Here is an 18,634-nt window from a genome sequence, read left to right on the forward strand (position 1 = left end):
AGCTGTGGCTAAGCATACCAGGAAAAGTGTCTTTAAGGTGAGATCTTTCAGGGAGGCTGATTGTAGCGGCTCGAACCTGTCTGACATAAGGAATCTTAGTACCACGTCTAAATTCCAACCAGGTGTAACCAAACGACGCTCCTTCGTGGTCTCAAAAGACTTAAGGAGGTCCTGTAGATCTTTATTGTTGGAAAGATCTAAGCCTCTGTGACGGAAGACTGATGCCAACATGCTTCTGTAACCCTTGATAGTGGGAGCTGAAAGAGATCGTTCTTTCCTCAGATATAAGAGGAAGTCAGCTCTTTGAGTTACAGAGGTACTGGTCGAGGATACGGATACTGACTTGCACCAGTTTCGGAAGATTTCCCACTTTGATTGGTAGACTCTAAGGATGGATGTTCTCCTTGCTCTAGCAATCGCTCTGGCTGCCTCCTTCGAAAAGCCTCTAGCTCTCGAGAGTCTTTCGATAGTCTGAAGGCAGTCAGACGAAGAGCGTGGAGGCCTTGGTGTACCTTCTTTACGTGTGGCTGACGTAGAAGGTCCACCCTTAGGGGAAGTGTTCTGGGAACGTCTACTAGCCATCGAAGTACCTCGGTGAACCATTCTCTCGCGGGCCAGAGGGGAGCAACTAGCGTCAACCTTGTCCCTTCGTGAGAGGCGAACTTCTGCAGTACCTTGTTGACAATCTTGAACGGAGGGAATGCATATAGATCTAGATGTGACCAATCTGGTAGAAAGGCATCTATATGAACTGCTGCTGGGTCCGGGATTGGTGAGCAAAATATTGGGAGCCTCTTGGTCATCGAGGTTGCGAAGAGATCTATGGTTGGCTGGCCCCAGGTGGCCCAAAGTCTCTTGCATACATCCTTGTGGAGGGTCCATTCTGTTGGAATTATTTGTCCCTTCCGACTGAGACAATCTGCCATGACATTCAAGTTGCCTTGGATGAACCTCGTTACTAGTGATAAGTTTAGACCTTTTGACCAGGTGAGGAGGTCCCTTGCGATCTCGTACAAAGTCAGAGAGTAGGTCCCTCCTTGCTTGGAGATGTACGCCAAAGCCGTGGTGTTGTCCGAGTTCACCTCCACCACTTTGCCTTGAAGGAGAGACCTGAAGCTTTCCCAGGCCAGACGTACTGCCAGTAGCTATTTGCAGTTGAAATGCATTGTCCTTTGACTCGAGTTCCATATTCCCGAGCATTCCCGACCGTCTAATGTCGCACCCCAGCCTACGTCCTTTCACCAAGTCAGACAAGACTTTATCTTTTCGGAAACCGGGATCGAGACCGCTTCTAGCGTCTTGTCCTTTTTCCAGTGAAAAGCTAGATGGTATTGAAGAGGACGGAGGTGTAGTCTTCCTAGTGACACAAATTGATCCACGGATGACAGTGTCCCTACCAGACTCATCCACAGCTTGACTGAGCAGCATTCCTTCTTCAGCATCTTCTGGATGGATGGCAGGGCTGGGGGCTGATCGTCTTGTTGTTCAGCAACGTCCTCATCAGAGGGTTCCTCATCCGAAACTGATGAGGAAACGGCAACGGAGTGGGCAACGTCTGGCTCGCTGAATCCGGTCGCACTGGTGGATGCGTGACGGAGCCGGACGCAATATCATGGAACTGCTGCACAGTCTGTGAACTGTCAACAACCATGGGTGCGCGAGGAAGCACAGCGTCAACCCGAGACTGTCTAGACCGTCTGGGTTGTGCAGTCAACACCCTACCGGGTTGCTGAGGTTGACGCACTGTGTCAAAACAAGTCACCTCTGCTGGTTGTTGAACGTCCTGAACGTCAACAACCACCTCCGAGCGTCGCTTAACGTCAACGTGCGGCTGGCAACCCACACTGGGTCGCATCGGTGGAGGAACCACCTCAACTGGCAGACGCGAGTAGGTTACCTCAGAGTCAACAGGGCGCACAACCGACCGGTTGGAAGGTTGTTGGCCAGAAGGTTCTTCTCCGCATTTAAGTCCTCTATCAAGGACACAAGCTTGGACTGCATGTCTTGCAGCAAAGCCCATTTAGGGTCTACGGGAGCAGGTGTGGCAACAGACGGGGTTAGCGACTGAGGCGGAACCGATTACCATCCCTGAAAGCCTTGTTATGCGTGACATAATAGTACAGCAAAACTTCAAAGGCTCGACAACAGCTGTGAAGTTGACCTGTAAACAACTTGGAGCGTCTCCTGGCTAGGCGCCAGGGAGAGTCTACCAGAATTGAGAAGTCTATCTGGGCAGAGGCATGAACTCCCAAGCCGAGAACTTCTCTCGTGTCATATCAGACTCTCGCTCTAAAAACCAGTTTAAAAGAAGGGAAAGCAAAGGCTGTATCCCCCAAACTCCTCCTGGTGAAAAACCAGTCGCCTAGCCAACGTAACGCTCTCTAGGAGAGCGAGAGAGCACTAGCTTAAAAACAACGGCTTCGAAGTAGCTAGGCCTAGTGTAAGCTCAGACGTTTAGGCGAACGAGGAGCAGCAGTTACAAAAAGATCCGGACGAAGATCCTTAAAAAAAAAAAAAAATCATCATGATTTAATTAAAGTCCATAGGAGGCTAAGCAGCTTTAGGCTCCTCTCCATCTGACAGAGTCCTCAAGGGAATATCAGTAGGAGGGAGAACAGCAACTTCCTCATCTACAGGAACCTTGTCCGATAAAAGCTGAGTCTATCACTGGTGCATTAGTAGCGGACCAGAACGCAACGTCATGTAACTGCTTGACAGTCTGTGAACTGTCAACCACAACAGGTGCGTGAGGACGCACAGCGTCCACTCGAGACTGCTTTGACTGCCTAGACTGAGCAGTCAACACAACTCTAGAATGCGGAGGTTGACGCACAGCGTCAAAACAAGTCAACTTCGATTGTTAGTGAACGTCTTGAACGTCAACAGGAGCATCAGCCAGTGGCCTAACGTCCAAATGCGGCTGAAAAACCACACGAGACCACATCGAGTGTGGTTCTAAACAACCTGACTGGCGTGACTAAGCTACGCCAACGTCAACAGTAAGCACAAAGGAACATTAGGTTGGCTGAAAGCCAGGATATCGATGAGATAAACGGCTAGACTCAACGGACTAATCGGCAGAATAGTCTTCCATAAGGGAGGCAAGCATATACTGCATGTTTTGCCATACAACCCCTTAAGGATCAACGGAAATGGTTGTGGTAATAGACGAGGGTAACGTCTGTGACCGCAACACTTTGCCTACAAAAAAAGACTCTCGGAGTCTGTGTTACGTTTTTGTTAGGCGGCGAGCAGTTATCCGATGACTGCATAGGGTCAGAGCTGTCCTATTGGCTGTAACCAGGACGCTGGACCTGTCCTGAAAGGACTGACTTTCGCTTAAGGGCTTCGAAACCTTGTGACAGGTTTCTTATGCGAAAAGCCTACGGATGGCGAGGAGAAACAACGTCTCTCTCGTCTTATGGTAGGGGAGATCTTGGTAAGATACACCCGATACCATAGAGGGAAAACGTCTGTTCGTTGGTCAAGGCCTCTCGAACCCATAAGTCGTTTGACATAACTTCTCCCCTGGGCTTGGGAGCTTGCAAGAGGTCCCGGACTAGGTGAACGACAGGCACGAACAGACGAACCCTCGGACGCAACACTGTAACACTTTGCGCCTCGGACGCAACACTGTAACACTTTGCGCCTCGGACGCAACACTGTAACACTTTGCGCATATCACTTTATCACTTCGATTTTCTGTTTTGCACTAATTTCTACCTGAAACACGCAATTCTACCCTTCATTAAAAGGTAGTAATTGCGAAATTAGTCGTATAATGCAAGCTCATAATACCAGCAAAAAACAGAAAACATATTTTAAGATAAAAAGAAAAATCAGTGGCTGGGAAAGAGACTAAACACTAGTTCATATAACTACGTTTTCAATCTCTCACCGCACATAGCCTGGGGACGAGAATAAAAACCTAAAAACGTTTTATCCTTCCTCCCCGTACAGCGACTAGGGACGTGAGTAACACGAGAACAACGTTACCCGCTTGAACGGAACGTTTTCTCTCCTCTCTCTCCCTCCGTCTCTATCTCTCTCTCTCTTTCGATTTCGCACCTAAGAGAAGAGCCCAATTATATATCGTCAAAAAAAACATGTTATTTGACTAAAGGAAAAAACTGAAAGGTTTTTCAAATAAAAAGTTCCTTTAAATTAGAATTTAAAACATTTAAGCTAAGAAAGAATGAACAAAACGTCAGAATCGATTTACTCTTACTGCAAAGTGAAACCGTGATACACTCTCTCTCTATCGTAACGATAGAGCGCATGTTGAACGTCCTGAACGTCAACAACTGCGTAGCATAAAAAAAATAAACGTTAGTTCATCTTTGAAAACAGTACGAAGACTATCAAAGAAATTCTTTCATAAAATATTACATTTAAGTTTTAAAACCTTAGCTCTTTAAAAGCTGAAGACGATATAAAGGGCTTAACGTTGATTAACTTCAGTTCCAAGTTAGGACCGCCTACTCTCAGGCTCTGCCTTTTTAAGTACGTTATATAAACAAAGCATTAAAATTTATTTTTATATGTTTATAAAAAATGGAAAGTTAATCGAAGAGGCCTAATAAAGGCGGAGAGATATAAAATATAGAGGAAAATCTATAACGTGATAAGATAATTATTAAAAGCCTAAACACACTTCCGTCTAAGGGAAGGGTCGGCCATTTAAAAGTGAAAGAAAGTCCATACTCTCTTTGTCACCATAATTAAATCTATCCAAAACGAGTTCAAGTTTTAAGATGAAGATAAAACACCTGCATAGCGAAAGCTCAAAACTAGAATAGTGTACTTCACCAAATACAGTAGTTGTGAAAACAAATCCAGTTAGCAACAGCGAATTAGTAGGTCTTGCCGGTAGCCCGACAGAGAGAAAATTGAGTTCTTTGTTTACAATGAGTACTAGGTATCTGAACGACAGATGGCACTGTTGAGTACACCCCCTACCTGTGTAGCGATCGCTGGCGAATTTTTACGTAGAGTTTTTCTGTCGAGCAACAGAGTTGCAGCTATTATAATCACCGGCTAAGTTAAATATTGAAAAAGAAGAATTATCAAAAAATGATAAATAAGAAACGGGTTTTTAGCGTCACTTTACCTTAGAAACTCCAGCGCAGGTGTTGTTGGTCTTGCTACGCAGAGAGGAGACGGACGGGCGGCAAGGAGGTAGAGAGGTTAACTAAGATAAACGTACACTACCGTAACTTATTCTAACTTACACTAAGTGAACTTTAACATAACTTAGCTTATTTTTTTTTTTTTATATATTTTATATTTTCTTTTACATTTCCTTTTTTTCTTTTTGATGATTAATTTTAATTACTTTCACTCTCTACACTTGAAATTGATTGAATTTCTTTCCCTTCACTCTTTGCCGTTTTCTTTGTTTCACTTTCGCTTCACTCTTTGCCGTTTTCTTTGAATCACTTACATCCTCTTCATCACGAGTTTGCTTCGTAGTTTTTTTAAAGAAATTATCGATAGATAGTTGCTTGGTACGGCTTTTCAAAATGTTTCGAAAGTGAGTTAGGCAAACATCATCGAACTGCGCAACTACATGACAAACCTGCAATTTTTTTGGGTGGCATTTGTCGATGAAGTCGACCACTTCTTGATATTTTCCTAACACCTCTTTTATAAGCGCAGAACCTAACACATGTTCTACCTCCTCGATCCCTTCCTCGTCATCACTCATGTGTGTCGAAAAATTCGCATACAACCGGTACGACGAAAATTGCTTACTTCGTGTGTCGAAATAAAATTCGGGTGTAGAGTAAAAAATTTGGTCGAATTTTACTTCGGATGTTGGGAAATTCGGATGTAGATACGTTCGGATGTAGAGGTTCCACTGTACTGTCCTTCTCTAGGTATAAATTCATGTTTATATAGTTTGTGTTATAACTTTGTCTATTTTAGTTTATTCTTTACTTCTTTTTCTGTACTGCGCTGCTTTCCTTACTGGGGTCCTAGGGATTTTCTTACCAGGATTGCAACTAAGCTTATAACTTTACTTGAAGTAGTACAGTAGTAATAAGAAGCAGACAAATGGTCTAATACAAAACTGAATAAACTATTAAATACTGTATTTAAACCTGAAAAAATAGCTAAGTAATAAGAAAAGATTGAAGGATTATACAAAAACTGTTGTATATAGCAATATGTTACTTCTCAAATTTTATGAAAATAGAATATACTACAGTACTACAGTATAACTCTTCTGCAAGATTTATAAGCTTACCTGTAAATGCTCTTCTATATCTTTGCGGTCATAAGTTATTCCACTTGGAGTTACAACAGGTTCCCTAAGGATTTCAAAACTAATTTTGCCACATAAGTAATCAGGTACTTCTCGTTTCTGAAAAGAAGAGGGATAGAAATTTAGAGAAAAAGATCATATATGGCTCCATCTGGATAAAAATGTTCTCATCTCCTGTATCCCTCTAATAATTTTAATCTTTCCTACTATGGTACTTCTCTAAATATAACAATGGACTATATTCATACAGTATAAAATTGGGTAAAATGTATAAAAAATAAGTAGTATACTCACTCTCCTTCTCTCATCTAATTTTGCAAATAATGCGTTGACTTCTGTGATATGGTTATCCTGAAAACAAAGATAAATTATATCTTACTGATCAAAGCAGAAAACATTATTGTTGTATACCCCTTTAAAATTTGTATCTAAAGATATAGAAAATTCTAAATATCTAATTAGATTTTCCATACAATATACATTACCCAAATACCTTTATGGTCTTTGAATATGCAAGACATGTCTTTTAGTCAAAACTTGGGTTGTAGTAGCCTACTCAAAATGTCATTGCTTGGTGCTTTGCTGGACTGGGGTTCGAAATCCACTCAAGCACGATAGTTTCTTGTGTCTGCATCCTTACCATCCTTGGGAACAAAGGATGGAGGGTTTGGGGGAGCCTATAAATCTACCTGCTTAGTCATCAGCCATCATTGCCTGGCCCTTCCTTGTATATATGCCCTCAGGACCTATCGTCGATTCAAAGTACATCAACAGGTGATCTGGTCAGATAGTAACATGGCTATATTTGAGTACGAAAGTTACGACACTCATATGAGGGATGTTAAAATCTTGCAGTGTAGCAAAGCCGAGCCCTCAAGGACCTCATGCATCTCTGAGTCTGCAGGAGGGATAGATAAAAGTATGTACAGACTCTTTTTAACATCATCTTTACTAGAAAGAAGCTAAAAACCTTATCCCACTATAGTTAACATGATAAGTGGGTCTGCTGGGAGACATCAAGTTCTCCTGATAAAGAGGTGGGCTTGCTAGGAGCTCTATGGGACTTTTTGGATTGGCCTTTCTGAACTTCTTAGACTTCTTGAGAAAAAATATCATAATCATAGGAAGAGGAGAAACAGCAGAGTGGAAGAGGATGAGTGCATTCACCTATTCCTCTTACCAGATTTCCCCATAGGCTCTGCATGAAGAGGATAGGTCTATATGACCATCAATAAAGATGCTACCCAGAGGGAAGGAACCACAGGAGTTGCTTCAACAGGAGCCACAATACTGAGGGTAACTATCATCAGACATGGTAGGAACTATCACTGACAATATGAACAAAGACACTAGCCATGGAAAAGGCATCACAGGTGCTGTGTTGTGCCGAGTTCACTGCAGTCAACGGGTAGGGTTTGTTTTCTGGGATCCCAAGAATCCATCAATTTTTTGACACTCACTGGGGAATCCAGGCCTTTTGATTTTTTATGATGAAATTCAAGAAGTATAAGTTTGTTGAGTGTAGTTGGAAAAGTGTATGGTAGAGTACTGATTAATAGGATTAAGCATAAAACAGAGAATGCAATCTTAGAAGTACAGGGTGGTTTTAGAAGAGGTAGGGGTTGTATGAATCAGATTTTTACAGTTAGACAGATATGCGAGAAATATTTAGCAAAAGGTAAGGAGGTGTATGTTGCGTTTATGGATTTGGAGAAAGCGTATGATAGAGTTGATAGGGAAGCAATGTGGAATGTGATGGAAGGTTGTTGCAAGAAGTGAAAAGTTCCTACAAAAGTAGGAAAGGATGTGTTAGGATAGGAAATGACGTGAGTGATTGGTTTCCGGTGAGTAGGGCTGAGACAGGGATGTGTGATGTTGCCATGGTTGTTTAACTTTTAAGTTGATGGAGTGGTGAGAGAGGTGAATGCTCGAGTGCTTGGTCGAGGATTGAAACTCGTAGACGAGAATGACCATGAATGGGAGGTAAATCAGTTGTTGTTTGCGGATGATACTGTACTGGTTGCAGACACGCAAGAGAAGCTTGGTCGATTAGTGACAGAATTTGGAAGGGTGTGTGAGAGAGGGAAGTTGAGACTTAATGTGGGTAAGAGTAAGGTTATGAGATGTATAAGGAGGGAAGGTGGTGCGATGTTAAATGTCATGTTGAATGAAGAGTTACTTGAGGAGGTGGATCAGTTTAAGTACTTGGGGTCTGTTGTTGCAGCAAATGGTGGAGTGGAAGCAGATGTACGTCAATGAGTGAATGAAGGATGCAAAGTATTGGGGGCAGTTAAGGGAGTAGTAAAAAATAGAGGGTTGGGCATGAATGTAAAGAGAGTTCTGTATGAGAAAGTGATTGTACCAACTGTGATGTATGGATTGGAGTTGTGGGGAAGGAAAGTAACGGAGAGACAGAAATTGAATGGGTTTGAGATGAAGTGTCTAAGGAGTATGGCTGGTGAATCTCGAGTAGACAGGGTTAGGAACGAAGTAGTGAGGGTGAGAACGGGTGTGAGAAATAAGTTAGCAGCTAGAGTGGATATGAATGTGTTGAGGTGGTTTGGCCATGTTGAGAGAATGGAAAATGGCTGTGTGCTAAAGAAGGTGATGAATGCAAGAGATGATGGGAGAAGTACAAGGGGAAGGCCAAGGTTTGGGTGGATGGATGGAGTGAAGGAAGCTCTGGGTCATAGGAGGATAGATGTGAGAGGGGCAAGAGAGCGTGCTAGAAATAGGAATGAATGGCAAGCGATTGTGACGTAGTTCCGGTAGGCCCTGCTGCTTTCTCCGGTGCCTTGGATGACTGCGGAGGTAGCAGCAGTAGGGGATTCAGAATTATGAAGCTTCATATGTGGTGGATAATGGGGGAGGGTGGGGTGTGGCACCCTAGCAGTACCAGCCGAACTCAGTTGAGTCCCTTGTCAGGCTGGGAGGAACGTAGAGAGTAGAGGTCCCCTTTTGTTTTTGTTTCTTTTGTTGATGTCGGCTACCCCCCAAAATTGGGGGAAGTGCCTTGGTATATGTATGTATGTATGTATCACTAGAAAAAAAATATTTTTTCAATAATTATCTGTTATTAAATGCGTTCAATGCATGACATGTGATATCCGATCATGAAACTGTTGCGGGTAAGTCTGACTGCTTCGGTTTCTTTAATACAAGTGCTTATAATCAATTTAAAGGATTGATTATTTTATTGTAATGAACATATAGCATTATCATTTTCACAAACTTTATCTTAAAAATCTATATTGTATTATTTCTCTATTATCTTATTACAAGTAGAGTTACTTAAATATGAATTACTCTATTATAATGAATATTGAGCATCTTTATTTTCATTATTTTATTTCTTTAAAAGAATGTAGGGACTAATATAATGTATAGTTCTTTTATACATGGTGCATTAAAATGCTTTAAAAAGCAAAAGAAAATATACAGTCACCCCTCGGTCTTCATGGGGGTTATTATTATTATTATTATTAAATGCTAAGCTACAACCCTAGTTGGAAAAGCAGGATGCTATAAGGCCAGGGGCCCCAACAGGGAAAGTAGCCCAGTGAGGAAAGGAAACAAGGAAAAATAAAATACTTTAAGAACAGTGACAACATTAAAATAAATATTTCCTATATAAACTATAAAAACTTTAACAGAACAAGAGGAAGAGAAATTAGATAGAATAGTGTGCCCGAGTGTACCCTCAAGCAAGAGAACTCTTACCTAAGAGAGTGGAAGTCCATGGTACAGAGGCTATGGCACTACTCAAGACTAGAGAAAAATGATTTGATTTTGGAGTGTCCTTCTCCTAGAAGAGCTGCTTACCATAGCTAAAGTGTCTCTTCTACCCTTACCAAGAGGAAAGTAGCCAATGAACAATTACAGTGCAGTAGTTAACTGCTTGGGTGAAGTAGAATTGTTTGGTAATCTCAGTGTTGTCAGGTGTATGAGGACAGAGGAGTATATGTAAAGAATAGGCCAGACTATTCGGTGTCTGTGAGCAAAGGGAAAGAACTGTAACCAGAAAGAAAACCATAACCAGAGAGATGCCTACGAAAAGTGAAAATCTGTGTATAATTGGTGCCCTTGGGTTAGTGAACTTTAGCTCCCCTAACCTACTAACCACTGCCTACATGCACTCACCTAACACTACAAATAACACTCAATACTGTTTTCAAATAGTCCACAAATTGTACTGTAGGTTTTATTACAGTAATTGTATAATAAAGTACTATTCAAATTTTTATTTTTTACATTATTACCTTAATAACCTTCTAAATAATCTACAACACTAAATAAACTACTGTACTTCTATATTTCCTTCTCGTCTCCTCAGAATCTTAAATCATTAAAATTTAACCATTCACTTTTATCACTAACTATAATGCTATATATAACTTATTTATGAATAGTTTCACTTTAATATGATTTCCCTCTACCCTTTCTTTACAGTAAATCTTAATTTATCCCTTGAATCTTTCCTTCCTTTCATCATTTTTATCTAATCAATTTCTACCTATTATTTCTCTTTAATAATATCTAATGCCTTTCTGCATACTAAATTACAAGCAATTCAATTTAAATAACTAGACCAAAAAAGACTGTAGTCCACATTTCATAAAATATCTATAATTTATCTTACATTCTTCTATTTTTTTTTTTTTTTTTTTTGCTTTTTATTTCTGTTACTCTCACCTATTTAATGATTATTATACAGTTTCTTATTGGGTATTGTCCTTATTCCCTTTTCTCAGTATTTCCAACAATATTTCATGCCTATTAATTCCATTCAAAGCTACTTACGTATAGACAAATTTACTGCAAAAAGCATGAATATTATTTCCTGTTTCTGAGAGTTATAGTATCAAAGCTCTACTAAGAAAAATCTGGCTTATTCTATTTTCAGCTATGCTCCTTTAAAAGCTTACATTGATTATTTTCTTTAAATAAATAATTTTCCTCTATCTTTGATATTTCTTATCAGAAAACTTTGAACTTTTTTCTAAAAGAAATCTGTTTAAACATAGAATAAGCTCTACTTTTCATTCCTTTTCAATTTGTGAAAAATACTGCAGTCAGAACAAAATAAAAAAGGTTTAATAGCTCTGATTGATTAATGAGCTAACCAAAGCTTTCGTTAAAAAAAAAATGAGCGCTTTTACGTTAACTAAAAAAAAAGTTCTGGTTATCGCAAGGTTTAAATAATTTTGTCCTTAATTTTTTTTCTTGAAATAACTATCCTAATAGAAAATTATTCAATTAAACAATAATCCAATTTCAAAATTATTACATTATAGAGAGAGAGAGAGAGAGAGAGAGAGAGAGAGAGAGAGAGAGAGAGAGAGAGAGAGAGAGAGAGAGAGAGAGAGAGAGAGAGTGTGTGTGTGTGTGTGTGTGTTTTTGTGTGTTTTTATGTCATGCAAATTCATATTTATCATCATGCATTTTATAAAATAGATTATATCAAATACATACTGCTTAAACATATTGTATGTATCAACCTCTTTTAATCATAGTTTACATGTGTTAGCTATAAAGTTGTCATGAATATTTGTTTGTTTTTCATTATTGTTTTGGGCAGGGAGGAAAACACCGTGAAGGCCCAGTGAAAAGATGCGTGGGGGTTTGAAAACCTTGGGCTGTGCGCAACAATACTAACCACGAGTAAGCGAAACATTATCTAAATGTTATACTGATCTTTGACCTATGAATAACTGAAACTGCGAAGACAGATGGCAGACTGTACTATAAGTATTTACATTTTTTCATTCTCTAAGTATGAAAATTAATTATGAACAATTCTCAGTTTTCTCAACCCAAAATTCTGGGATTATGAAGTGTACCAAATGAAAATCCCTACCACCAGGGTCACTGGCACAAACAAGCACAGGGACACCTTGTAGTGTCTTAGAGACACAGGTCTCATTCACACTGGGATCACTGCTATGGGCAAGCAATAGGGCACATTTTGGGCCTTACAGATGCCAGTCTCACTGACACTGGGGTTATCAGCACAGATACAGACACTGGAAGCTTCTTTATAGGCCTCAAAGATGCAGACTTCACTTGCATTAAGGTTACCTACAAAGAGATGGGCACCAAGGCTCTCTCTTGTGCTGTATGCTCACTAGTACTGGAATTACTGAATTACTGGCACGGGACACCAAGGGCAAAATAGCCTTAGCTACCAGCTCCTTTAAAAAGTTATAAAGGGATTATATACCTGAAAGATCAAAAGAAGACCCCGCCTTCCTTAGCTCATACTTAAAAAGGTGGCGATTTGCGTGTGGGAGCATGATATTCACTGGGGGAACTTCACAAGCCATCAAATTCTAAAAAAAAACGATATAGATCAGAGTTTACTTGTCTTCGACATATACTTCCCAGGGAATGATCCAGGGGCATATATATGTAGTAGATTAAGTGGCTTGCACTCCCAATTGCGAGAGAAAAGAGCGGTAAACCTCCTTCAGCATAAGGTTGGGCTTTGCCAAAGACAATGCCAAAGAATCCTTAAGTTTCTTTTTCTTCTTGAAGCAACTGCCTGACATTTAACAAGAAGCCACAATTTACAGTAGACACATGGGGATGATTACAAAAATTCGTGCCCCCTAAAAATGCACAGAGATGGTGTAGATCGATGGCTAGCTTAGGTACAAACCCCCTACATCCTCCACCGTTTCCTCAGCACTTTTGCACATAATGCCTCGCCTTCAAATTAACTGACAGGCCAGCCAGCAACCATTCAAAACTGAAAAAATTAAAAGAATTAATATACTTGGGTCACATGTTAGTGTGCAGTGATCACCCCACTCTCCAGCAATCCTGAAAAACCTCCCCACCATTAATCCGAGTTCTCCCTTCTCATAAAGCATACTCCCTGGGGACCCAGCCAAGGAGGCATACCTAGAAGCTTCAGATGAACAGTCTTTCTGGCATTGTCATGATCTACACTTGCTAAAAAGGGATAATTGCAAACAATCGTGCCACTAATGCTGCTTTAGCCCTGAACTGATGCAATGTCCAATCTATACTTGCAATCCTGCTTCGTTCCATCATTAACACGAAGACAATATTAACCATTCAACTAAAAACTATTAGAAAAAGATTTGACAGCCATTGGTAAAATGGAACAGCAGGACTGTAACTCATTGCAGCCAGACAAAAGTGAAGAGTCTTTAACAGGAAAGCAAGAAAAGCTACTTGCCTGTGCTCACCAATTGCCATTAATTAGCTAGTTAACAATTTCAACAGCCATTCCAGCTCTGCTGAAGACTCTTCTCTAATTTAAAGGACTTAAAGTTTGCATACGTGTTTAAAGGACTTAAGGTTTGTATATGTAAGAACAAAATTAATGTGGGGTATGTATGGCAGATGGGTTTGTAGTAAAAAAATTCAAGGGTGGCATTTAATCTCATAATTCTTTACATACAAAGAATAAATCTGAAAAATTATTCATAACTCTGACATCAAGGAACAGTTGTAAAATCTATGAAAATTACTTTGGCATGAAATACATTTCATTTATTGTAATTGAAAAATAGTTTTCATTTACAGTAAAATTATGTCACAATAAAATAAATCTGACTACTGTATTATTCTCAAAACCACATATCTTGTCTCTTCAATAATTATGTCAGTTCAAATTTACTATTTTCATGACTTTTATATATGAAAATACCAGAGTAAAACCAGGTACCATATTTTTAGCAAAGGATATCACAAATTTGAAAAATGGTATTTTTATTATAAAATAAATTTTTAAATATACTTACCTGGTAGTTACATATATATAGCGTAAATCTCGTGTTTCGAAGCGGCACGACAGAAAATTCAAATTCGCGGCGATCGCCGCCATGACAGTAGGTGGTCATACATGAGCACCATCTCTCATAGGTTATCAGAACTACTCCCAACATTCTTCAGAAATTCCATGTCTCTGTTTTCAGAGGGAAGGAGGGAGGGCCATTTTTAAATATGTAACTTCCCTGGTAGTTACATATATATATATATATATATATAGCTGATTGACACCATTGGAGGTGGGTCGAAAACCTCATCCCATTGGGAATTCGTATAATTATTAATAGCTACCATTAGTAGTACTAACAATCTGGTTCTAACCTGACAAGGAAGCTGACTTCACAATGATACTTCCTCATTTCGCCTGCATTCCTTAAGAGACTCAGCGATCCACTCATGGGGCTACCACAACGTCCTCAACCTTAACGTGGCTAGACCACCACCCTTGCAAAGGATACTGATGCATTCCTTAAGAGACTCAGCGATCCACTCAGGGGGCTGTAAAAGTCTCTTGGGGCTGCCACAAGGTCCTCGACCTTAGCGTGGCTAGACCACCACCCTTGCAAATCTGGCATAGCCAAGGATACTGATTCTGACCACCTACTCAAAAAAAAAAAATTTTTTTTTCTTTTTTTAAACTAGCTTGAGTTGCATCCCAGACTGACAAAAGGCTGCGACACCCTTCACAGACAACCTGTGAACACATTAAAACTAATTTGACTTGCATCCCAGATTGACAGAAGGCTGTGACAACCTTCACAGACAACCTGTGAACACATCAAAACTAACTTGACTTGCATCCCAGACTGACGGAAGGCTGCAACAACCTTCACAGACAACCTGTGAACACAAGTACAAGAAAAAAAGGCAAGGGTATATATTAAGTTATCGGGAAGAGGCAGTAGACCCTTCTCCAACTACGCAGCCAGAGGTAATGTACGGACCCAGGGAACAGCAATCCTCATACTGGGTCTGGACATCTTTGAGATAGCACTCTGTGAAGACTGATTTACTTCGCCAGCAAGTAGGCTCCAAAATTGACTTCATTGACCTATTGTGTTTGTAAGCCATAGGAAATTGCTACAGCTCTAACCTCACAATCCTGGAGAGTTTCCCTTATCAAATCCTTAATGAAAAAAGACCAGGGTATTCTTTGATAAAGGCAAAGAGGGCTTTTAAACTGAGCATCAGAGACTGTCTGCTTGTTCTCTCAGGTGTTTGGACGCGTGCAGATAAAAAATTTTTAGACCTCTCACTGAACACAGGCCTTTCTCCTTTTCCCGTCCAATTTAAGTGAGATAGCTCTGGATGGTAAAAGCTCTTGGCCAAGGTCGATAAGGATTCTCGTCTTTGTCGAGAAAGCCTAGCTGAAGGGAGCACATTGCATTGTCTCCATTAAAGCCCACCTTCTTGCTGATGGCTTTTAACTCTCCTATTCTTTTGACTGTAGCCAATGTAATTAGGAAAAGTCTTCTTGGTAAGATACTACCAAGACGCCTTGTCCAAGGGTACACACCTACTTGAGGTTAAAAAGGCCAGGACTACATCCAGGTTCCACGAGGAGGTTGGATTGTCCTTCCTCTTAGTCATCTCAAAAGATCTAATGAGATCTAAAATATCCTTGTTACCCGACATGCCAATGTGTCGGTTATGAAAGACGGAGGCTAGCATGCTGCAGTAACCCTTGATGGTAGGCACAGCTAGCTTCTCTTTTGTACGCAGATACAACAGCAAACTCTGCTATATTGGCTATAGAGGTATTGGTAGAGGAAAGTCTATTATTCCTGCACCATACTTCTAAATATGTCCCATTCAGATTAGTAAACCCTAATAGTGGTAAAGATCTGGGGGTATCTACCAGCCACTCCATCATCTCCGCAACCCAATGTCTCATGGGCCAAAAAGGAGCTATCATGGTCATGTGGACGTTGGGCGAATCCCTGAATCTTTTCAGGACTTTGTCCAGGATCTTGAATGGAGGAAAAGCGTACAAGTTTAGACCTTTCCAGTTCAGAAGAAAAGCGTCCACTGCGACTGCTTCCTGGTTTGGTACTGGAGAGCAGAATACCGGCAACCTCTATGTCATTTGTGAGGTGAAGAGGTCTATAGAGTGTTGACCCCACAACATCCAAAGGCTGGTGCACACCTCGTGATGTAGGGTCCACTCTGCAGTAAGAACTTGCCTTCTTCTGCTGAGCAGATCCGTCCTGACGTTTTTCTCCCCTTCTATGAAGTGAGTAATCAGGGCTTGGTGAATGGCCACTAGCTCTTTAATATTATGTGTCATTTCCTCTGAGACTCTATCCACAGACCCCTGTCGAGAATCGTATGCGTCAAACAGGGACGAAATCGACCTCTCTAGTTCAGACAGACCAGACACCCTAAGTGCGTCGTGTGCGAACTGAACCGTGTGCTGATTGCTGCGAGGGATCGTCAACCGTAGCCGGGTGACCACCAGGGGAAAGTACTTGCGACATTTTCGAAGTGCCTTGAGTGCGATCTGAACCGATTATCATCCCCAGAAAAATTAAATTCCGTGAGGGTGTTAGTTAAGATTTGGCCAGGTTACTATCAGACCTAACTGTTGCGTTAAGGGCATTATCATTTGAAGAGCCTCCAGACACTTTACTTGTGATTTTGCTCTGAGTGGTCAGTTTTCCAGGTACAAAGAAAACCCTTACTCCCTTTATGTGAAGCCAGGGAGCCACGTTGGACATCACCCGGGTAAAAAACGTAGGGTGTCGTGCTCAGTCCAAAACAGTGTTTTGAACTGATAATGGTCTTGAGGAACACGAGCCTTAGAAATTTTCTGTGGTCTAGGTGTATTGAGATATGGAAATACGCGTCCTGCAGATCCTAAGACACGATCCAGTCTCCCTATCTGTTGCCTGTAAGGACTGATGATGAAGTTTCCATGGCAAATTTTACTTAGCTGACGAACTTGTACAATGGACTGGCGTCCAGAACAGGTTTACATCCGCCCCGAGCTTTTCGGAACTAGGAAAGTATGTTGCAAAAACCCCTCCGAGGAGGTACAGTGGTACCTCTACATACGAATTTAATTCGTTCCACAACCGACTTTAGATGTAGAAAATGTTCGGATGTAGAAACGAATTTTCCCCTAAGAATACATGGTAATTCATTTAATTCGTTCCTCAGCCTAAAAACCCATAATAAATCCTCAATAAATGGCTACACATAATTACACATAACAATAACATAACTGCATAATATGAAAGAAGCATGTAAAAAAGATGATTATAAAGAAATAAATAAAAAATGTGTTTTATTGCCACTTTACCTTAGAGACAGGCCAACGCAGGTGTAGGATTTGTTACGCCAGGAGGAGACGAACGATCGGCGAGAAGGTAGACATGGTGTTAACATGTTCTTTAAATAAATACTCTCTCTCTCTCTTGTTCTTCTTCAGTGTTAAGTGTTACAGACGTCTATTAATTTTTTTTGAGAGAGAGAGAGAGAGAGAGAGAGAGAGAGAGAGAGAGAGAGAGAGAGAGAGAGAGAGAGAGAGAGAGAGAGAGAGATTAAACAAAAATGAGAGATTAAACAAAAACGTGTTGCGTACATATGATTTTTAACAGCGTTAAAGAGTTGAAAGACAGGTAAAAGTAACTAAAAAAACAATATCAGCGAATCTGAATTCCTTTATTAACTAAAACAAATATTGATACAAACACACTCGTGTGCGTATGCGCAAACACACACACACGCATGAGGAGACACGATCGGCGAGGAGGTAGAGATGGTGACTGCGATAACATACCGTAACTTACACTACGACAATTTTAATCTAACTTAGCTTATTTATTTTTTTTTTATTTCTATATTTCATATTTTTTACATTTTTTTTCTTTTGATTTTTTATTTTCATCACTTTCAGTGACGAGTTACGGTATGTTATCGCAGTCACCATCTCTACCTCCTCCCCGACCGTCTCTCTTACTGCGTAGCAATTCTTGCACCTGTGTGTGTGTGTTAGTATCAATATTTGTTTTAGTTAATAAAGGAATTCAGATTCGCTGTTATTACTTTCTTAGTTATATTTAATTGTTTTTCAACTCGTTGACGCTATTTAAAAATCATATGTACTCTAAACACATTTTTGTTTAATGTCTCTCTCTCTCTCTCTCTCTCTCTCTCTCTCTCTCTCTCTCTCTCTCTCTCTCTCTCTCTCTCTCTCTCTCTCTCTCTCTCTCTCGGAAAAAAAAGATAGACATATCTAACACTATAACAGCGAAGAAGAACGAGAGAGAGAGAGAGAGAGAGAGAGAGAGAGAGAGAGAGAGAGAGAGAGAGAGATTTTATTTAAAGAACATGTTAATGCTATGTTTAGAGAGAAACAGAAAAAGAGAGAAGTCTTATTTAAAAGAGCTTGTTAATGCTATCTTGGTTTCCTTTGCTTCACTTTTTTCTTTTTTTCTGTTCATCACGCTGGCCCTTCTCACAAATGATCGTTGCCAACAATCTCTTTGTCCTTTATCCCTATCAACAAAAGGAGTTCTATCTCTTCCAGGGTATTTCTACGATGTCTTGTAATAATGGTGATCC

The 18,634-nt window shown here is 40.4% G+C and overlaps 1 protein-coding gene across 3 annotated transcripts in view; it reads right to left on the minus strand.

Annotated features, from left to right (window-relative positions):
* Positions 1-18,634, minus strand: part of LOC137652339 (E3 ubiquitin-protein ligase CHIP-like) — a 335,562-nt gene that overhangs the window by 14,679 nt on the left and 302,249 nt on the right. For all 3 annotated transcript variants that reach the window (XM_068385687.1, XM_068385685.1, XM_068385688.1), the window contains exons 5-6: positions 6,563-6,619; positions 6,251-6,367 (exon numbers count right to left, since the gene is read on the minus strand). In XM_068385687.1, the coding sequence (XP_068241788.1) occupies positions 6,251-6,367; positions 6,563-6,619 (174 nt within the window). The remainder of the gene's footprint in view (positions 1-6,250; positions 6,368-6,562; positions 6,620-18,634) is intronic.

Source organism: Palaemon carinicauda, chromosome 13 (genome assembly GCF_036898095.1).
Source record: "Palaemon carinicauda isolate YSFRI2023 chromosome 13, ASM3689809v2, whole genome shotgun sequence".
Taxonomy (NCBI): domain Eukaryota; kingdom Metazoa; phylum Arthropoda; class Malacostraca; order Decapoda; family Palaemonidae; genus Palaemon; species Palaemon carinicauda.